The 22,614-nt window shown below is 45.1% G+C and overlaps 1 protein-coding gene and 2 non-coding genes across 3 annotated transcripts in view; 2 read left to right on the forward strand and 1 right to left on the reverse strand.

Moving 5' to 3' along the window:
* Positions 1-5,042: 5,042 nt before the first annotated feature.
* Positions 5,043-5,149, forward strand: LOC131481345 (U6 spliceosomal RNA). Its single transcript, XR_009246234.1, has one exon. It is a non-coding gene; the product is annotated as a U6 spliceosomal RNA (small nuclear RNA).
* An 8,603-nt stretch (positions 5,150-13,752) lies between these two features.
* The window catches only part of MIA3 (MIA SH3 domain ER export factor 3), a 50,351-nt gene continuing 41,489 nt past the window's right edge, over positions 13,753-22,614 (forward strand). The window contains exons 1-3 of the mRNA XM_058669202.1: positions 13,753-13,960; positions 16,797-16,930; positions 21,358-21,444. Coding sequence (XP_058525185.1) covers positions 13,828-13,960; positions 16,797-16,930; positions 21,358-21,444 — 354 coding nt within the window. The 5' untranslated portion in view covers positions 13,753-13,827. The remainder of the gene's footprint in view (positions 13,961-16,796; positions 16,931-21,357; positions 21,445-22,614) is intronic.
* LOC118759165 (U6 spliceosomal RNA) lies at positions 19,322-19,425 on the reverse strand. The gene has a single exon (XR_004996014.2). It is a non-coding gene; the product is annotated as a U6 spliceosomal RNA (small nuclear RNA).

Consider the following 22,614-nt stretch of genomic DNA (forward strand, 5'->3'; position numbering starts at 1 on the left):
TATTCTTCACTAGTCACAATGTGCTTGGGATTTAAATTACATTTCCCCTTCGGGTTGAAATCAAAGAGTCTTAGCACAGTGCAGTCCTGCGTAGGATCTCTGCCCTCCCGCGTGCGTGAAGTCCAGGCGGGGAGCAGCCCGGGCTTAACCCGGGCGTTCGGATCTGAAATCTGAGCTTCACTAGCGCAGCTTAACCTACTGAATCACAGTGCCATCTCTTATGGTCCTCTGTCATGGGTAGATGATTGGAGGATTTTTTTTTTCTCTTGTCATGTCAGCTTTGGTGTTCCTCATTTAAAATAGTAGTTTTAAAATAATAGTTTTGACGTTAGTTCTACATTGTTTCTTTTACTCTTTTGTTGGTGAGTCTTTCTGCCTGGGTTTGGTTCTGTGTTCTCAGTCAAGAACCCGAGGTGTCGGTGAAGATCTAGTGTCTCAGCGCTGCATGGCTTTGTAATCACTCATCTGCCTTCCCAACTCTGGCAAACCTTGCAGAGCCTCATGGGGCACCTTTGTACCCAAAGGGAATTTCCATTTAGGCTTTTAGTATGATGCACACACACACATGCACACCATAACTCAAACATCGTATCCCATGTAATGCCAACCATTTGACAACCTTTGATTCTTTTCTCTTTAACTCAACAAAACCACCCACTGAGCGTCGGCTGGAGTACACCTGTGTGTTTTGATCTCTGCAATCACAAGTAGCCTATTGAATACCTGGAAATACTTGCTGTAAGTAATTTTTTTTTCTGTTCTACTTTAGTACTCTTATGGTAGGAAATCAAATTATCAGTTGCTCTGTCGTGGTCCAGAGTAAAAGTACTAAATGCCTTCCATCTTTGTCCATCAATAGTGCTAGAGGTATCCACTGACCAGGCTAAATTACATAAAAACTGTAATGTTTCACATATTCAGCAGTTTCATTGTCTGTGGAATGCAAAATTAATGGAATGAATAAACCTTCAGATGAGTCTTTGAAAAATAGACTGACCAAAATTTGTAAGTCAGTCCTACTTAAGTAATGTTTTATCAGCATCTTTATGTCCATGACCTCTACAACATGTGGAAAAATAAAGTGACTCATGAAACTTAACTACAATTCAAAAGATAGGATCTTATGCTATTTTAATACTTTGTATAATTACAAAATTATTACAGAATAGCAAAAATATTCCATCCACAAATTAAGATATTCCCAACTATTTTGAAAAATTATTTTCTTCAGTCTAGCCCAAAGATTAGATTCACTTCAAAATGCCCTGGGAAAGACATCCCCTGAATCTCATGAAGTTAAGTTCATTGGTCTCATGTCACTGTGACATAACATAGTGCCAAGATTTCTAGTCTTTTTTTTTTTAATGATCTTTACATAGTTGATTAGGGCACAAAGGGTCAAGGGCTACAGAAAAGTGGGTAAGACCTGTTTCCACATTCTCGTTTTTCCTTCCTGTATCTGGGGGAAGGGGAGAGACAAAGGGAGAAGCCACACCCACCCTCCCTACCATCCCAGGTTCCTCGATGTGGGGCATGCTGAAGAGGTTTCGATAGTCAAACTGTTCTGAATTGCTGCCAATATCACCATTCCAAGCATGATGAAATCTCTCCAGAATCCACTGGCTGACATAGTCCGCCTTACCGTCTCCACTTGCGCAGACTTTCACTGCCAACACTTGGCTGGGATAGTTGATCAATTTGTTTTGTCCTCTGTTGTGATACCAGGTGTCCTCTGCAGGCTCCAATGTACTACCATATCCTCCATGTCCACTGCTCCATTTGAGCCTCTGAGGAGGCTCAGCTTTGACACATGCACTCCACGGTCAGACCATGGAACCTGCAATTCTCTTCCTGGTTGGGGTTCTGAGATCAGCAGTTTGTTTGAGGAGATCCCCAAAGACTTTGTCTGAAGTGATCCCAGACCAGAGTCTTGCCAGTACAGAGTTCAGCACAGATTGTTGCCCCAATCAGCCTAAATACATGCTGTTGTTTGCAATTGCTGGGTCAGTTCTGCCTCCAGCCTCATCTTCTACACAAACCAATGGGTGTTGGAGCCCATCCCAATCATGCCCAACACACATTTGGCCATGTAAACCAGTGGGAGCTGTAGCCTCACTGGGACAACCCCCAACAACCCTCACCAGGCTCGCCCCCTGCCTTGTTTCCCATGCTTGCCAGTATATCCAGTAGACTGGTCCACTCTCCCGCATCGCATTCAGCTCTCCTACATTTCAGTGAGCATTGAAGCCCAGTTCAACCCAACTAGCCTCACTATCCAGCCCACACGAATGTCAGCAGGTGCCACTCTCTGTCTAGCCATGTCTGCCCTACTCCTCGTTCTCCTTCTCCCCAGACAGAGTGGCAACCCAAGAGGGAGGTGCCCACTGTTTCCCTACTGGAACCACTCCCAGATCATGCACTCTCCAGGTGGTTCTGCAATATGGCTTGACAAAATTAGTCCCCCGTACCAGCATCTGCCAGCTGATGCTATGGCAGAACACAACCAACCCACACCCACTCTGACTTATACTTATACCAGTAGAAACAGTCAACCTAGCCTGGCTTTTCCCTGGTCCAGCTCACATGAGGGCCACAGGTGTTGTAGCCCTGCCCTTCTGGTCTGCCCCCATCCCAACTCACATGCTGCAGTGAGAATGGTGTTCCAACAGGGGAGCCCCATGCAGCCCCACTACCAGCGTTGCCCCCGCCCCACACTGGGTGTTGAGTGTGCCTGTTGGATGCCGTGGCCCAGTCTGGCATGGCCTATCTCACCTCAGCTTTTGCCATTGGGTGCTGTAGTCTGGCCAGGCCTGGCCCACCCCCAATTCCAGCTCAGGTTGGTGGGAGCTTCAGCCTAGCCCAGCCAGCACCCAGCCAGCTGTAATGTGTACTGGTATGTGTTGCGACCAAACCAGACCTGACATTCCATTCTGGTGCTCGGATTTGCCAGCAGATGATGTGAACTGGCCCTGTCTGATTCACCTCTGACCTGTGCCAAATGTATGCCGCTGGGTACCATTCCCTGGCCTGGTCTTGGCTGCTGCCTATAGTGGTTCTTGCACTTACCTGCAGGGACTATGTCCTGACAGGAATTTCCCAGACTCTTCCATCAGAACCTCTCCCAGTACCAGATCTTGTGCACATGGGTGGGTTCATGGGCCAGCCCTAATCAGTTCACCTCCTCACATAGCAGAAACAATGGCCTTTCCTGCCCAGCCTTCATCCCTTTCTGGTTATTATTGTTGGGTGTTACAGCCCAGTTTAGCCTGCTCCACATGTAGACACAGCTCACACCTGGCTCAGCAGGGGCAAAAACCTAGCCTGGCCTGTCCTACACCTACCATGGTTCTCACGAGCACCAGTGGATGCTGTGATCTGACCCAGTCCAGCGCACTCAGCCCCAGTCCACACTTGTGCCAAGGAACACTGCAGCAATGTCCAGACCAGAACACGGCCTCCATTCCAGTCCTGCGTCCATTTGAGACATACTGAATAAAATGTGTACTTATTCTGCTGACCTTTAATTACCAGTCCATATCAGGAGTCTACACAATTTCTCTGTAAAGAGACAGCTAGTAAATGTATTGAGCTTTTGTGGCCTGTCGGGCTGTTGTAGCACAAAAGCAGCAGCAGACAACCTGTAAACAAACGAGCAAGTCTCTGCTCCAGAAGAATTCTGTTCACAAAAGTCAGGGTCAGGCCTAGCGTGTTAGCTCAGCGGCTAAAATCCTCACTTTGCATGCGCTGGGATCCCATATGAGCACCAATTCTAATCTCGCTGCCCTGCTTCCCATCCAGCTCCCTGCTTGTGGCCTGGGAAAGCAGCAGCAGCAGAAGGCCCAAAGCCTTGGGACCCTGCACCTTCATGGGAGACCTGGAAGGAGCCCCAGGCTCCTGGCTTAGAATCAGCTCAGCTCTGGCAGTTGAAGCCACCTGGGGAGTGAATCATCAGACAGGAGATCTTCTCTGTCTCTCCTCCTGTCTGTATGTCTGACTTTCCAAAAAAAAAAAAAAAAAAAAGAATCTTTTTCAAAAAAGATTAAAATATGTAAAGTCTTTGCAATTCACATATATTTTTTACTTCTGGCACATCTCAGTTCAGTGTAGGCCCATTTACATGTAGCCAAAGCCACAGAAAGTAAGGACTGGAAAGCCAAGAGCCAGGAACTCTGTTTTTAGTCAGCACCCAATTTGATACCACATATTGGTACATTATTTTTTATAAGCAGGACTTAAATTTGTGTGGTAAGACTTAAAATACTTTTGACCAAAGCTCCTCTGGCACTCCTACAAAAGAGAGGAAGAATGATCAAAATTAACTTCAAAGACCCCAAGTTTTTGTACATATGATCAAAAGTTGAGTTTTTTGTTGTTGTTGTTGTGATAGCTATTAATTTCATTGGTGTTTCATATGAAGTCTTTAAAAAGTACAAGTGGTACATCATCATTAAGTTTCTTTACTAGCCTTGCTTTTATTATTTCTCATGAGTGTCTTAAACATTTATTATTATTTACAAACAAATAAATAAGAAGTGGCATTGCAGTGGATAACGATAGTGGGAATAAAACACAATTACAGTTCTGGATGGGGCCAGAATACATAGTTAGTTACATAAATGCTTCTTAGTAGAGCTCTGTTGGATTTTTGGGGTTGGATATTCATACTAGCTGCAAAATACATACTACCTCTGGCTCTGGCTATGGACTTTTAGTAGCACCCTCAGTTAACAAAAAGATAAAAGTTGCCCACAGGCTTTTCCAAATTCCTGGTGGAATGCTAGCACCTCCCCATTCTGAGGTGCACTGCTTAAGATTGCTGTTAAATCCAATCAGATAACAAAGAATTTGTGGTTTAAAATATCCTGTATTCTCTACTTTTACATATGCACTAAAAGGATTATAACATCAAAGTTAAAAAAACAAAAGCAAAAAAAAAAAAAAAACCCCTCAAAGAGATCCCAAGCTATTGCACATCTAAGAACCTGCTTTACTTCCCCCAACTTAAAGACTTCACATTTTTTTTTAAAGATTTATTTTATTCTGTGCTCGCTTCGGCAGCACATATACTAAAATTGGAACGATACAGAGAAGATTAGCATGGCCCCTGCACAAGGATGACACGCAAATTCGTGAAGCGTTCTGTATTTTTTTTTGTTGTTGTTAACATTTTGGTTACTCAGTACTATGTCCACTAATTCCATAACGTTATAAATTGTTGCTAATGTTATGTTGGGGCTTTTAATTGATCGGGATGATACTCTGCCGGCTCTACCTTCAGACCAGAGATGGTCTCCCCAACAAGCCGTTGAACTTATCTGGACAATAAGATGCTGGACTCTATGCTTGGTATATGGTTGCAATGAAAGAATCTCAATTGAACTTGAACTGTGGCAATGCAGCAAGGTGGAAGAATCCACCATGGGGGAGGGTCTGGGGAGGGGGGGGGAATCCCAGTACCTATAAAACTGTGTCACATAATGCAGTGTAATAAAGAAAAAGGTACATGCAACATTAAAAAAAAGATTTGTTTTTATCACAAAGTCAGATATGCAGAGAAAGGGAAAGATAGAGAGGAAGATCTTTTGTCCGATGATTCACTCTGCAAGTGGCTGCAATGGCCAGAACTGAGCTGATCCTAAGCCAGGAGCCTGGAGTCTCTCCACCCCCAGGTCTCTCACGTAGGTGCAGGGTCCCAAGGCTTTGGGCCTTCTGCTGCTGCTTTCCCAGGCCACAGCAGGAAGCTAGATGGGAAGCAGGGCAGCCAGGATTAGAATTGGTGCTCATATGGGACCCCAGTGCATGAAAGGTGAGGATTTTAGCCACTAGGCTACTACGCCAGGCCCCTCAAACACTTCACATAAAATAACAAAGATGAAGTAATTCAGAATCTTCATACTGACTTAGCATTGGTATAATAATATTTTTATGTGTGAGGTTAAATGAGTCATAATTTAAAAGTGTGATTTCCTGAAAATTTAATTACATAGGTAGCTGGCTTTCTATTCTACTTCTGTTGGCAGCATTGTCCTAAGGAAGCCATGAGAAAGACAAGACATGTGAGGCTCAGTTTAGATTCTATGTAATCATTCTGGATTGATGTCATTCCTCCATCCTCTTTTGTATTCCATACCACTTTGCATGCCATGTGACTCTAGATGGAAACAAGCTTTCATATGATTACAGAGAACTCTTATTTTCCAGTATGTAGTTGCTCAGTGTACACATTTGGGTACAGTCTTCCAACAGGTGTTGAAGCCCCCTGTTTCTCATTTTATACCACATGTATCAGTGAAAACACTGAAGATGCAGTTGGCTTGTTTGATCTCTCAGTGCTTGATTGACTGAGATGTTATCCTCAAAAAGCCCAGTTCTCCTCAGCACTCAGCGGCACTTTCGGGAGGTGCTTTGGTTCTTTCAAGCTGGCCGAAAAGGATGTTACCGGGCTTCTTTAGTGAGAGTAACTTTGCAGCATTGCTGCTGCCTTCAAACTAGCTCCTTTGTGATGACATCATTGACTGGCCAAGACTCTTGTTTCACCATCAACCCTTGAGTTGTCTGTATCAGCCAGAGATTTTGCTGTTTGTTCCAACAGAAAACATAAATAATCATTTTATATATCTCCTGTTTTGTTTTTTAAAAGCACACTATAGTTTTAATTTTAGCCCCAACGTTATAGATGTGGAATCCAAAGCTTGAATCTTAACTGCCTGCCCGTTGTCACCTTTAGGTTTTCTGACTGACGGCATTGCTGGCCTCTGCTGTTCTCATGGTAACGCAGTACTTCCTGTGTGAAAACTACCTGCATAAAGGCAGTGTGTGCTGTGGAGACAGAGCTGCACAAACCACACCCTGGAGTTTGTTCTGCATTTGTTTCAAAGCAGCAAATATTTGACTTCAATGGAAACAGTGCCAAGGTAAATTTGGCAGAACCGGAAACAGGATATTTTATATAAATCTATATACTTGTAGAAACTTTAGATGTTTGAATTTGTTTCTGGGTGTGGTAGAAATTGGAATAATATTCGCCACGACTGGACAAATAGACCATGCTGGTAGAAGATCTTACCTTGTTTATGACGCACTTCCTGTAGAATATTCTTTGACACGATTTTTTAAAGGAGGGATTTAACCTTATTGGTCATGCTCAACAAATACCTCTATTCTCCCTGGCTTTCTCCCTGGCTCTCACAACAGGTGCGTCTTTAAATTCCACATCAGTTATATGACCCCTTGATCTGACAGCTTTCTGTGTTTTTATTCTATGTAAGTCTAAGTTCTTGTGCTTGATTTTAAAGGGTTTTCGTAATGGATACATCTTTGTCACTCAATTTTTTCCCATTATGCAATACAATCCTTTCACTCTAGTAAGATTAGGTCTCCTTACTATTCTTTAAGCATGTTACCTTTAAAAAAACTAATTAACCTACTTTTAAAAATTATTTGAAAGGGAAGCAAGAAGGTGATACAGAGTGAGATCTCTCATCTGCCATTCTTTTCCCAAATTCTCTAAACAGCCAGAGCTGGGCGGGGAGGAAGGCAGCAGCCAGGAATTCAACATGAGTCTCCCATGTGAGCAGTAGAGAACCAGCCACTTGAGCCAGCATGTAGCACCTCCCCAGTTATGCATTAGCAAAAATTTGGAATTAGGATAGAGTCAGGACTTGAAGTGAGCACACCAGGGCACCCTAACCACTGCACCGTGTCCACTCCAACATACTGCTCTCTGCTGTGTCTATGTGGGGCTGTCTTGCTCCCTTGTCCTTTCTCTTCCCTTTTTATAATCTAAATCCTATATTTATGTACCTCAGATTCCACCACTTTCACTTGCTTTCCTCTTAAATATTTGAATGCTTGAAATATGTACCAAAATATATGTTAACAATTTGTGTGGCAGGCTGTTCTTACATCTCTCCCAACTCCCACTCCACCCTTATTCTTACTAAAATTAATAATTTATGTTACAGAGTTTTGCTTATCTTTTAAGAGTTTCCACCCCAAAGTATATAATGAGGATCCAGGTTAGTCTTCCTCTTTCAGGATAGATCGAAGATTAGGGTCCTGTGGGCATAGATGTAAAGGTGGGCCCATCTCTTTTTTTATTATTATTATTTTAATTTTTTTTTTTTTTTTTACTTTTAGATGATGTTAACATAGTTCATCAGAGTGGGATGTATCAAGGGTTAGGGGAAAGTGATCATTGTTTCCAAATATCTGTTTCTCCTACTTGTTTGTGGGGAGTGAGGTGAAGCAGAGGATAATGGGAGAAGCCGTACCTAACCTCCCAACCACTCCAGTACACAGGGATGGAGAATGGCCACTCACTGCAAAGCCAGGGTCCCAATGTGGTACATTCTCCAAGGGTTCTATCCACATGGTTTCGATAGTTCTGAAATGTTGTCGATCTCTCCAATCCAAGGATGAGGGAACCCTTTCAATGTCCATTGGCTGACATAATCGACCTCAGACTCCATTCGCCCAGATATTTGCTGTTAACATTTGGCTGGGGTAGTTTTCCAGTTTGTTTGGTCCTCCTTCCTCTTGGATAGTACAGATGTCCCCTGCAGTGCTCAGTGGGCTGCCTTATCCTCCATGTGGATCTGGGCCAGCTGTCCACTACTCCATCTTTCTCACTGAAGGGGACCAGTTCCTGCAGGTAGGCCAAGGACTCTAACCAGGTGACTCAGGCCCCGCTGGACTTGCTGCCCCCAAGGCTCATGGACCCATCACTCACCACGCAGGTGAGCTAAGAACCCAGGGCCCTGTGAATCTCCCTCCCCTCATGGACCTGGCCCCACTGTTCAGGCGTGCCAAGGACCCAGGCTAGGCAACCCAGGTCCTGCTGCCTCCTCGCCCTAGGGCTCGGAGATCCAATACCCACTGTGCAGGTGAGCCAAGTAACCAGGGGGTGTATCACTTAAAGAGTGATACAATGAATGACATTAGACTCCAAAAAAGAGGGAAGAGAGGAAGGAGATGCTAGATGCCCAGCAGGAAACAATACTGTGCAGGCTGACCTGACAGAGTAAAGAAATGTATCTTTGTTGTCCTTTCTCTCACATTTTTATGGCCAGTCATTGTGGTTTGGTTATTTTTGTTTTAATTAACTAAATTATTTATTTGAAGTAAGAGGAAAAGAAAGATCTTTCCTCAAATGATTCGTTTCCCAATGTAGCCCAAGGGCCACCATGGCTTGGGCTAGATGAGGCCAAAGCCATGATCCAGGAGTTTCAACTTAGTCCTCACAAGTGACTACTGCTTTCTCCAGGCCATTACCAGGAAACTGGGTCCAAAGTAGAGCAGCCAGGACTCAAACCAGCAACCATAAAGAATGCAGGTGTTGGGCCCAGTGTCGTGGCCTAGCGGTTAAAAGTCCTCGCCTTGAAAGTCCCGGGATCCCATATGGGCGCCAGTTCTAATCCCAGCAGCTCCACTTCCCATCCAGCTCCCTGCTTGTGGCCTGGGAAAGCAGTTGAGGACGGCCCAATGCATTTGGACCCTGCACCCATGTGGGAGACCTGGAAGAGGTTCCAGGTTCCCGGCATCGGATCGGCGCAGCACTGGCCGTTGCGGCTCACTTGGGGAGTGAATCATCAGATGGAAGATCTTCCTCTCTTTCTCTCCTTCTCTCTGTATATCTGGCTGTAATAAAATGAATAAATCTTTTAAAAAAAAAAAAAAGAATGCAGGTGTTATAGGCGGTGGCCATTGTCTGCTAGGCCACGCTGTTGGTCCCAGATGTTTTTATTTTTACTAAGATTCTGGCTACGACTTGCCTGATTTATAAAACATCAGTTATCTTGAAGGATTGCTGAATCTTTTCTCTTTTTGTCTAACCATACAGATTTTCTCCATAGAAATTATTTTACTTTGTTTAAGCATACGTGATGTTTAAATATTTAAATTGTGCGGTTTTATGAGGTTTGACACATGCAAACACACCCGAAATTGACAGGAGCTTGAGTGGGAGGAACTCAGAGGTTTTCAGTAATTGCTGTGTCAGCAGGTTTGCAGCCCTAACTCCATTCCCTACATGCCAATTCAGCACAACTGTTCTTCCATGATGCACCCAAGCTTCCTCCACCATGACAAAAACACCTCGATTGTTAACACATATGCACTGAGCTCTCTGTGGGGAGGTTATGGAAACCTCCCAGGAGATTATCATGTGCACAGAACCCTGCCCCAGCTTCACCCCCATTGGATATCCAATTGCCAAGCACAAGACCAAAAACATTTCCTCTAGAATCTTAAATATTTTCATTTAAAAATATTATTTATTTTCATTTACTTGAAAGTCAAAGAAAGAGTTTTTATTTGCTGATTTACTTCTCAAATTCCTACAACAGTCAGAGCTGGCCCAGGCCCAAACCAAGAGCCTGAAACTCAATCCAGGTTTCCCACACGGGTGGCAGGGACCCAAGTACTTGAGCTTTCATCTGCTGTCTTCTGGAGAACATACCAACAAGAAGCCGGAATGCAAAGTGGAACCATCACTCAAACTGCATCTCAAGTGGCAGCTTAACCACTGGTCCATACACCCACTGCACTGCTAGTAGTTTTACAGCTTCAGTTCTTAGGTTCAGATCTTATGATCTATTTCTATCAGCAATGTATGAGGGTTCTCGTTCATCCACATTCTTATTGGCACTCATTACATTACAGCTGTCCAGGGGATTTGAAGCAGTGTCTTATGGTTTTGATTTACATTGCCAAAATGCAAAGATAATGAGATTATTTTTCTGTCTGATTATTGACCATTTATATTTTTCATAGATGTAACTTACTATTCTGCTTGTCCTTCAATTTAAAAAAATTATAAAAATGTGTATTTAAATCATTTGCCCATTTTCCAATTGAGTTCTAAGAATTCCACTTATATTCTAGATATAAGTGCAAATGTTTGAATTGCAAATAGTTTCTCTGGTTTAGTGTTATTGCTTTCTCATTTTGCTAGTGTCCTTTGAAGTACAAAAGCTTTAAATGTGATGAAGTTGGGGCGACATGGTGGCACAACATACTAACCCTCTGCCCTGTGGTGCCTACATCCCATATGGACACCAGTTCACCTCCCAGTTATTCCAGTTTCAATCTGACTCTCTATTTATGGCTTGGGATATCAGCAAAGGATGCTCCAAATCCTTGGGACTCTGTGCCCAAATGGGATGCTCGGAAGAAATTCCTGGCTCCCAGATTTGGATCAGTTCAGCACTGGCTGTTGCAGTCATTTGGGGAAGGAACCAATGGATGGAAGATCTTCTCTTTCTACATCTTCCTCTCTCTGTATAAAATCTGTGTTTCAAGTATAAATAGATTTCTTTAAAAATGTGATGAGCTTCAGCTTTCTGTAACATTGTGATTGCTTATGAGTTTAGAGTATTGTCCAAGACACTTTTGCCTATTCAAAGCTTTATTCCTGTTTTAAGAGTATTACAATTTTGCTCATATTTGTATTTCTAACCTGCGAAATTTTTTTTAAGGATTTATTCATTTTATTACAGCCAGATATACAGAGAGGAGGAGAGAGAGGAAGATCTTCCGTCCAATGATTCACTCCCCACGTGAGCCGCAACGGGCCGATGTGCGCCGATCCGAAGCCGGGAACCTGGAACCTCTTCCGGGTCTCCCACGCGGGTGCAGGGTCCCAAGGCTTTGGGCCGTCCTCAACTGCTTTCCCAGGCCACAAGCAGGGAGCTGGATGGGAAGTGGAGGTGCCGGGATTAGAACCGGCGCCCATATGGGATCCCGGCGCGTTCAAGGCGAGGACTTTAGCCGCTAGGCCACTGCGCCGGGCCCTTGACACAGGATCTTAACCCTAGGCTAAATGCTCACCGTTGCTAAGTTCGGAAGATACTTAATGCAGAAAGGTAAATCTGTCACCCCATCTTGGACAAAAACTATAGCCCTTAATAACTATTTCACACCATTCTCTCGACATTGGGAGTTTCACCCTTGTCAACAAACAGGGTTCTTCCTGGGAGCTTCAGTGTTAGGTCTTTTGGCTGTTCTGGGCAGGCAGCGTGGCAGGTTTATAGTACATGTTAACGTGATTTCTGTTTCAGCTCTCACAGTCTTGTCTGTTATGGGTCAACCATACATCAAAACCCGAATGAAGTAAAAACCGTGTGCTCTGAGGCTTGGGATGTGAGAGCAAGAGTTCTAGGGTGGTTTGCCTTTTGCTTAGGCACATGGGAGATGGAAACCAAATTTTTATTCAGCTTCCTATCAGCAATGGGGAAGACTAAAAGGAGCAGGGTTTGAGAGAAGAAATACAGAGTTGGGTTTTCAGTGTACTGTCAGAGATGACTAAATCAATACCTAGCAAAAGAGAGGAAGAATGACAGGCACCCAGATGAAGGCCTGGGGAGTCCCTGTGCCTGATCTTGCAACCATAGGTCCTCTCCAGCCAACAGAAGCCTGCCGGGGCAGTGGGACCCTGTGGACAAAAACCAGTACCTCGCCAGCATCTTCTCCATTCAACTGCATGGGTTCCACGGAGAGACCATATTCTTCCCTTTCACTTTTTAGGAACCCAGTAAGTTTGGGAGATCAAGTGATGGGTTGGTGGTTGCCGGCCATGAAAAGCTGCTGGGCACAGACAAAGGCGGAGAGCTCCAGCCAGCATTGGAGCCACTCTTCCTCAGACTCAGCTGCCTCTGTCCCTTCCCCTTTGTACACGGAACACACAGACGCATGTTTGTATAAGAGTTTTGGGAGGAACTCTCCCACTAATCAGAAAGGAGTTGCAAAAATGGCCTGTCGCTTGATGGAGGCTCTACAAACTAGTGATGAGCAAGGGAACACAGCACCTGAGTTGGAATACTAGCTCCAACCCTCGCTAGGTGTGGGAATGACTCCAGGCCTCATCTCTAACATGGATAGCATCAGAAAAACCTACTATTATAAAGAGCTGTTGTATGAAGTTGAAGTGAATGAGCACATAGACTCACAACTGGGCAGAAGGAAAGTACGCAGTAAATGGCGGCTTATTAAACTAGCTTTCTCTACTCTCCTGCTCAGTCTTCCTCATTTTCAGGTCCGTGGGCTTCCACTAAGTTGAGGGTGATTTTAGACACAAACCAGGGCTTGCATGGCCCTGGCCCACCGCAGAGCTTGGTTCGGTGTCTCTATCATGAATGGTAAGCATAGAATGGGAGCTCAAGGGATTCCTCTCTAATGGACAATTCTCAAGATCTGAAAGAATTGTCTCCTGCCATCTGCTCCCCCCCCTTAGAGACCCAACTGGTCCCTAGCTCTAATGTACACCCCAATCCACTTTCCACCTTCCTTCCCCTTTCCTAATCTAAGGGGGTCACAGGGTGGGGATCCCAGCGAACCCCTGGGAATCATTAGCGAATGGAGCCTCGAAGCGGACCCAGCGGTAGGAAAGCCCCAAAGCAGCAATCAAGGGTGAGGGCAGGTGGAGCGCGCCGGTTCGAGATGGAGCGGACCCCGCGTCCGTGAGCGGGCGCGGGAAGGACTTGGCAAGCGTTCAGTGGCCGCTGACAACGAGGCAGGCACGTGGAGGGTCCGCTGCGAGCCGGACGCCGCAGAGGCCCGCGATTGGGCGAGCGCGGAGACCCAGAGTCGCGGTTGCCAAGGCAGCGAGCGGAGAAGGCCTCAGGCTGAGGAGGCGCCGCCGGTGCCCTCGGCTCCGGCCGCCGCCGCGTCCCCTGCCGGAGCCCCTGCTGACGTGTCGGCCGGGAACCGCTCGGACCCTTCGGGCGCCGCCCTCCGCGCCGCACCTCCCACCCGGCCCCCGCGCCCCGCCCCGGCGCCGCCCGCCCGGCCGCCTCCTCGGCGTCACAGGCTCCCCGGGGTGACCACAACATGGCTGCGGCGCCGGGGCTGCTTTTCTTGCTGCTCGTGTTCGGGCCGCCCTGGCGGGGGTCGGGCCAGCCAGACCCGAGCACCGATCGGCGCTTTTCGGAGCACAAACTCTGCGCGGACGAAGAATGCAGCAGTGAGTGCGCCGCGGGGTGGGCGGCCGGCCCGGGGTCTCCGAGGCTCGGCGGGGCGGCGGCGCCGCCCGGGCTGCGCGGGGTCTCGGCTCCAGAGCCTCGGAGACCCATCACGGTGTATGTGTGTGGTGCTGATGGTGGGGAGGTGGTCGCAGCCCGGGCCGGCGGAGCCCGGGGATAGGCAAGCCTTTGGGAGCCGGCAATTGCGCCCCTCGGCTCTGTCCCCAGCCAACGTGGCGGCGGGGGGCTGCACCTCCCACTTGTTGCCAGCGTTTTATTTTTCACTCTGCTGACCGGGGCGAGGCGTCCGGTTGGTCCCTGGTTCCCTCAGGGATAGCCGTACAGGGACCCCTTTCCCTCGATCCGGGGCTCTAGGTTGAGGGGCTTGTGTACCCCGAGATTCCTAGGCTGCAGCCGAGTGCTTCCTGCCCTCGCCACCAGGACCTCTGTGGTGCAGCAATTGGGCAGATGCGCTCGGTGCGTGTGTTCCCGGTGGCACGAAAGTGGCTCCTGGGCCAGGGCTCATTGGCACTGTCCCTGCGTCCTTCTTATCTGGGGTTTGAGTTCGTACTACCTTTGGAGCTGGGCTTGGATGTTTGGTTTGAGTCGGGAGGGCAGGTACGCAGTGGTTTCCGAGGGATCTCTAGGACTCTGCCTCCAGCCTTGTCGTTTCTGTGCGTGGAATCGTCCTTGCAAACTGCCAGGCAGGGCAGCAGGCGGGCCAGAGTCCGTGGCTCTGGAAAGAGGCCGAGGATCCGCACCGGCCACCTGGGACAGGCAGGTTCCGCTTCGCTTCCCAGTCCCAGCTTGGAGATGGGTGATGGGGAGAGAGCAAGTGTCTTCAGACCGAGATACAGAAGGTCGTTTCTGTAATCATCGTTATAAATGCACCAAGGGCCTTGTAAGCAGAACCGGCACTCGCCTTGGTTGTGTGGGAATCTCTGCCTTGGCGTTTGTCAGGTCTTAACCTTATAACTTACAGACCATCCTGCAGTAATGGTGGTTCGTAAAAATCATAAGCAATAGTATAGAAATACATTCATTCTAAAAGGGCCAGGAAGCCTACTGCTTCACTGTATGTATGTATTGAGGTTTGTTTTCTGAGAGTTGATACTTTGAAGGGCTTGTAGCACTGCAGCTGAACAGGAAAAGGAGGCCATCTCTTATCGGTGTTAAGGGGTTCCTAGAAATAACCCTCCCGCTGATGTAAAGGAGCACTACCCTGGTTTTTCCTTCAATTTGCTGTCTTGGAGCATTACCAAATGTCTGTTTGCCATTAGAGATGGCCAAGTGTTCGCAAGTCTTTCAAGCACTATCCTGCTTGGGTTCCTCCAAACCAGTAACCCACGTCTCTGATGCTTCTCCCATACCGAGATGCCTATTGGAAAAGCTGGATTCTGTGAGCGACCGGAGAAAGGCTGCAGGTTTCCAAACATTTGTAAACACAACAGGCATTACCTGGCTCAGTGTTGTGCTTTACCAAGTTTGAGTAAGGTTTTTCCTGAATGCTTTGCGAATAAGTGTTCCTCTGTGTGCAGTATGTTGTCCTCTGATGGGTTCCTACCGACCCTCCTATGGGTTCCCACCGACCCCAACAGTCCTGGTGGCGAGGGCAGGAAGCACTCGGCTGCAGCCTAGGAATCTCGGGGTACACAAGCCCCTCAACCTAGAGCCCTCGCCATTTCTAATTTCTGCAGAATTCCCAACCTTACCATTTTCATTGTCTTCAAGCTGGCTTCTTCCCCAGTTCCAAATGAAGGTGCTGACATGTCTGGAAAGAGTAGTAGTTGAGTTTCAGGACACAGTCCCTTCCAAATGTTTGTTCCCTGCATATCTATTTTTTTTAAAAAAAGATTGGTGTAATTGTCTTTTAGTGCTAATTGACTTTTAGAAGAAAAGTGATAATTTCCATTCCGTCCTTGTTTCTGCTATTAAATCGCATTTATTGTCCATTTAATCTTACATCAGAAACTATGTATGTGGTCAACAAATGGAAAAATACTGCTCCAACCAGTTTCTAGATGAAGTGTGATTTAAGTCCTGCGTTTTAAGCATGAAGGTATCTGTTGATCTATTTTCATCATTTCTGCTTGATCCCTGCCAAATGGAATGCCCACTTTTGATTTTATTTATAGAAAAATACAGCTAATGGCATTTCCTCTTTGTATTGAAACATCTTTACTGGCGGGTACAGTTAACCGTACTTACTGTAGGAACGTGTTGCCTTGTGATGTGATTGGATCTGTTCATAATAGGGTGTGATATCCTGTCCCATTTCTTTATTCCCATACTGTACAGAGAGAACAACTTGTCTCCAAATGAAATTGGTGATGTTTCTTGTTGCATAGTAGCAATTGCAGCCACTTAAAGGTAGTGCCTTTCAGTGATTAGTTCAAGTTAATTGACCCCTTGGGTGTCCCTGGGTGCTCTTCTCCAAGTAGCCAGGCTTAAGCCAGTTAGCACCTGCACTTGAATTCATCCATTAGCAAAACGAAGCTTTATATGATTATGAAACAGAAAAGACTGAGGACTAGGTTAGCAAGGGAATCAAAGGTTTGACTAGAGCCCAGCAATGTGTGGGGTGGCCACATTGCTTCTTGTTTCTCAGCATTCTTCTGGACCCCTCTCCCTATCTCATTGCAGAGGGTGCCATGATGTAAGCAGTACAGTGCTAAGGATTCTAGATACTCAAAGCATGTGAATGGAAAAGCATTCTGAGGGAGTACTAGAAAAAACATGGTTACTTACAGTGGGATGCTTAAGTTTCCTATAAATTAATATGGATTGTGAAAATTAAATCTGATATCTGGTAATTTTTTTTCCTGTCTTTGTATGCAGTGTTAATGTACCGGGGTGAGGCTCTCGACGATTTCACAGGCCCAGACTGTCGTTTTGTGAATTTTAAAAAAGGTGACCCTGTGTATGTGTACTATAAGCTGGCAGGGGGATCACCTGAAGTTTGGGCTGGAAGTGTAAGTAGAAAATTTGATATACTTTATTTTCTTGCTTTTTGTCGTGTTGTTTAGTACTGTAGATTTCAGTGACCATGATTCCTTGAGGCCTTTGATGGAGTTAACTTGTCCTCTCTAACAGACTGTGCTGAAAGATGATGAGCCCTCGTTCCTAGGCAGGCCTCAGAGCAGGTACTCAGCAGAGGGCTCTGAAATGCAGCTGGACTCATTCTCACTATTGCCCTTCAGCATCCAGTTCCAGGATGCTCTGTACACATTGAAGGTTGGGATGGTGAAAACCTGGGCGTTCTTGCCTTCCCTGCTTTAGAGTTAATCCTGTAACCTACAAATGAGGTAGTGGTGCAGACATACAGCTTGCCTCCTCCCTCCTGCTCTCCCTCCCTCCCTCCCTCCTTCCTGCTTTCTTTCTTTCAATTCATTCATTTATTTGAAAAGCAGATTGACAGAGACAAACATTCCATCCCCTGCTTCACTACCAAATAGCTTTATCAGCCACTTCTGGTCCAGGCTGAAGCCAAAAAGTAGGAACTCCATCCATGTCTCCCAAACCGCTTGGACTATCTTCCTTGCCTTCCCAGGCACGTTAGCAAAGAAGTGGGGCAGCTCGGGCTTGAACCAGTGCTCCAATCTAGGATGTTGCAGTATAGGCAGTGGCTTTGCTGCATCCAGGCATGCAGGTCTCTAATAGACTTTGTTTTTCTTCTTTTTCATAGTATTAATGTAAAGCAAAATGTGTCCACTGTATACCTTCTTGGTTTTTTTTTTTTTTTTTTTTTTTTTTTTGGCTTTATTTGTTTGCGACTTCTAGGGCATCCTATTCCTGCTTTTGGGATGCTGGTAGTTGGAGTTCCCTCGCTGACAGCCTCTTGCATGCCAGCGTGATGAGTGTCCTGGTATCAGACATGGCAGTCGGTAGCTGCCTCATGCTTCCATGTTTTGGTGCAAAGGTTCCCCAGAAGTGGCTCAGTTCAGTGGTGTTTGGGTTTTTGTTCTTAGCTTTCTGAAAAATGGGACATGTGGACTCTATTTCTTTAAATTAGTAGTGAGGGTCCTTGATGACTTTATAATTGTCCCCATTTGCAGACATTTCCAGTCCCAGTTGTGAACGTTTTCAGCCTTAATAAAACACCACACAGGTAACAGAAAAGGTTGGAGAAGGTTCTGTAGAGAAAATAGATTCATCTTGGTGGTGTTCAAGATCTGAAGGAGGAATCATGAAACACCAACTGGGAAAGTGCTACTCTGATATTTAGAGTGATGCCCTTGTTGAATTACTCCGAGTTTTTTCTGAGTCCATCAGATGAGATCTCTTGATCATCTTTAGGCGTGGGAATGTTTTTCCATGTGCCATAGCGGCATTTGTCCTGGAGTTGTGGCATTCCTTTCCCCTGCACCTCTTTGATGAGCGTTGGGATAAATGACCTTGACTTGCTTTTGCTTCCTACCACATTTTTGCTCTTGACCATGTTCAGTTCTCAAAATCTTGTCCATCTTTCTGGGTTGCTGCCCTCATTCCCCCTTCATGGAATACTGCCCTCAGCACCCAGTCAGGGGAGATCTTTGCTGTCAGATGGTCATCTAGGTGTTGTCCTGGTTGCTCTGTGTACGTGTGCTCACTCTTTGCATCATGAGTAGCATGTTTACTGCCCTAGCTCCCCGCCCAGGCCCAGCCTCTGCAACAAAAGGGCCCAGGGCTTATCTGTCTTGCTTGGGACAGACTTCCTTACCGGGTAGTGGCACTTAGGTGTGTGCTGATAATAGCACATGCAGAATTGGCTCTCTTGAGACTGTACTCTGTTTTCTTTATTAGTACCTCTGAAGGAATGCTGTGTGGAAGCCAAATTAGGCCCAAGATTACTTCTAATCATGAGAGCCCCTGATTCTGGAGTTTGGTTTGTCAGGTTATAGGAAATGGGCAACTACCCAATATATAAATTGCAAGTTTTTTTTTTTTTTGGTTGTTGTTATTTTTTTTTTAAAGATTTATTCATTTTATTACAGCCAGATATACAGAGAGGAGGAGAGACAGAGAGAAAGATCTTCCGTCCGTCCGATGATTCACTCCCCAAGTGAGCTGCTACGGGCCGATGCGCGCCGATCTGAAGCCGGGAACCTCTTCCGGGTCTCCCACGCAGGTGCAGTGTCCCAAAGCTTTGGGCCGTCCTCAACTGCTTTCCCAGGCCACAAGCAGGGAGCTGGATGGGAAGTGGAGGTGCCGGGATTAGAACCGGCGCCCATATGGGATCCCGGGGCTTTCAAGGCGAGGACTTTAGCCGCTAGGCCACTGCGCCGGGCCCGTTGTTGTTATTTTTTTAAGAACTACAAAGACAAAGAGATTGTTCATCAATTGGTTCATTCCCACAAATGCCTGGGTTGGGCCAGATTAAATCCAGAATCCTGGAACTCTTCACGAATTTGAGTATCATCCTTATGCAGGGTCCATACTAATCTCTGCCTCATTCCAGTTTTAGTATGCATGCTGCCGAAGTGAGCCTGCAGATGGCAGGGAGCCAAGCGCTTGTGCCATTCTCCACTGCTTTTCCAGGCACACTGGCAGGGAACTGGATCAGAAGTGGAGCAGCCAGGACTTCAGGGTCCATTCGTATGGGATGTCAGAATCTCAGGTGGAGGCTTAATGCCCTGCACTGTTAAACTGACTCCGAATGTGGACTCTTATATGACCCGTGGTTTCAGCTTGACAAAGAATAAGCAAACACAAATACAGTTGCTTTATCCAGGAGTCTGTGATTTCTTTCTCTTTTCTGGTTGTTCCCTTAGTACATTCTTCCTCAGGGACCAGCCTTGTGGCACAGCAGGTTACCCTGATCCAGCATCCTGATCATGGGCCTTGCAAGGCAATAAATAATGACCCAGCATTTGGGCCCTTGCCATCCATATGGGAGACAAGGGTGGAGATCATGACTCGTGACCTTGGCCTGGTCTCTCTGTCATTGGGCTTTTTGAATGAATAAGTATGTCTTTAATTTTTTTTTTCTCCTCAAAAGGGAGAGTTGTATTTTCAGTGTTTCCCCTCTTGTTTCCTGTGTATCTCCCTTCACATTTCATGAACCTTTACATTTATGAAATTAAAAAAAGAAGGCCTTGCACAGGAGCCTAGTGGCTAATGTCCTTATAGGGTCCCACATGGTCACCGGTTCTAATCCCCGCAGCCCCGCTTCCTATCCAGCTCCCTGCTTGTGGCCTGGGAAAGCAGTCAAGAACTGCCCAAAAGCCTTGGGGCCCTGTACCTGTGTGGGAGATCCAGAAAAGGCTCCTGGCTCCTGGCTTTGGATCGGCGTAGCTCCAGCTGTTGCAGCCGGTTGGAGAGTGAATCAACGGATGAAGAGTTTCATCTCTGTGTATCTGACTTTCCAAGAAAAATAAAATAAATCTTAAAAAAAAGAAATAAAAAATAACTCTTTCCCTAATCTCTAAAATGATTTTTATATCTGATTCTTAATGTTTATTCTGTAGGTTTCTGGTTTTGTTTTGTGTTTTTTTAATGTTTTTTTTTTTTTCCAACTGTTTAGAGCTCCAGACTTGACTTGCCAGTTTAATTGCCCCGCCTTCTCGCTTCTGAATTCATGTACTGGCGACGTGGTGGCCTTTTTCTTTTCTTTTGTATATTTGATTTACCTCTCAATCTCCTTTAATGATTGGGGCAGAGATTTACTGCTGTCTTTGAGACAGTAGCTAGTGGAAGTGTGTTTCTCAAGAGGACAGAGATGCTAAGTATACAACTGAAAGTACACATGTGATACACACTGGTGCTAAGAGATAAAACACTTTCTTTCGAGGATGTATTTGGCAGGAAGCTGAAGCCTGATGTGGCCATTAGTATGTATTGCGTTGTAACTTTGTCTACTCCTGAAGTGCCTGTAAATATAGTTGTTGAGAAAGTATAACACATAATATCAATAAGTATTTATCCCTTATTGTAATGGTCAAACACATCAGAAACTGTATGTTCATTTTACTTCCTAATTTTTATGACTTGTTTATGAATTAAGAAAGACTTGCAAGTATTAGTTTATAAGCTGTACTGTGAAATGTGCAGGTAATTTCTAGAAGTGTTTGGAATTATGCTTCAAGCTAGCTTTAATTTGCCTAGTTTTATTCATATTTAATGTTCTCCTATGCAGATATTTTATCTACTTCTAAAATCAAATTTCATGTATTTGAATGCCTATGTATCCTGTGTACCTGAGAGCAAGCTGAATATAGAAACAACTTTAATAGTTTTAGATCAATTTTTGTTGAAATAATGATAGCAGTATAATTATAACAGCAATTATGTATTCATTTTGGTTGTATCTTCCTACCTACCTATGTATAGATTTCCTGTCAGTGCTGAGAAGTGTCATGTTTTTATCTGTCTTATATAGAATTTGATTGATGTTTTACCTTTTAACAATTCTTTTATATAGGTTGGGAGAATTTTTGGATATTTTCCAAAGGATTTAATCAAGGTAGTCCATGAATATACTGAGAAAGAACTACAAATTCCAGCAGATGTAAGTTTGCATTTCTTTTTGTTCTCAGTTGCAAATTGGCTTATAAATCCATCAGTTGTGTTTAATTAAGAATTTTGGAAAATTTGAATGTATTTTAACCAGGGAAATAAAAAAAAAAATCTAACATTTGTGTCTCAGCTCTTAATTTTGATTTTTTTTAAGAGGAATCCCTCTAAAAAAAGGAAGAAAAGCTAGAAAAGAATTGAAGGGAAGGCTTGAGTATTTGACCTGGCAATTATGACAGCAATTTAGATTCCTGTGTTTTACATTGGGATGCTTGGGTTTTACACCTGCTTCTCCTCTGATGCCAGTTTTCTGCTAGAGAATACCCCGGGAGGCAGCAGGCGATGGCTCAGATGATTGGGTTCTGACACGCATGTGGGTGACATGGATTGAATTCCCTGCTTGTGGCTTTAGCCCTTGCTGGGGAGCCCCAGAAACATTTGGGGAGTGATCCAACAGAGGGGAACTCTGTTATTTGTTTCTCTTTCTCTCTGGCTATTGATTGAACAAATAAAAATTGTGGGGAAAAGAATTTTTAAGATTATATTGAAATTAGACGCTGGTCTAATATAGTGAAGCAAATGCCCTTGTTATATAGCGAAGTTATAAGCTCATATATGAGACTTTTTCTCTATACATATGTGAAAAAATAGGAGATCAATATTTTTGTATTTGGTTATTCAAGAAAGAAATAATTTCATTAACAAACTTATCACACAAAGGAGAATATATTCTGTTTGAAAACTACTCTCTCAATAGCAACTGGGCATCTAAAAACTGTAGAAATCAGGTTAAATTAATTAGCACTAAATTGTATCCTGGGTTCAGTCTTGCAAGGATTTTCTTATTGTTGATGTCAGTGACTTAACGGATTTTGGTTATATTATAGTTTGGAAGAGGGATTCTGGGAGCACTGAGTGAGGCCGAGCCTTGAGTCTGAAACACTGACTGCATGCTCTGTAAGGCATGTCTGCTTTCAAAGGCGCTGGGCTGGCTTAAAATGGTTTTATGACTAAGAAGACTGTTGTGGATCCTCATTGCAGCTGATTATTTTCTAAAGTAGTTAGTTCCCATCTTCATTTTAAAAACCTGTGCACAGAGCAGACATTTATAAATCTGGCAGACCAGGCCAGCAGTTGGGTTATGGTGGTTCTTTGCTGAGACTGG

Source organism: Ochotona princeps, chromosome 10 (genome assembly GCF_030435755.1).
Source record: "Ochotona princeps isolate mOchPri1 chromosome 10, mOchPri1.hap1, whole genome shotgun sequence".
Lineage (NCBI taxonomy): Eukaryota > Metazoa > Chordata > Mammalia > Lagomorpha > Ochotonidae > Ochotona > Ochotona princeps.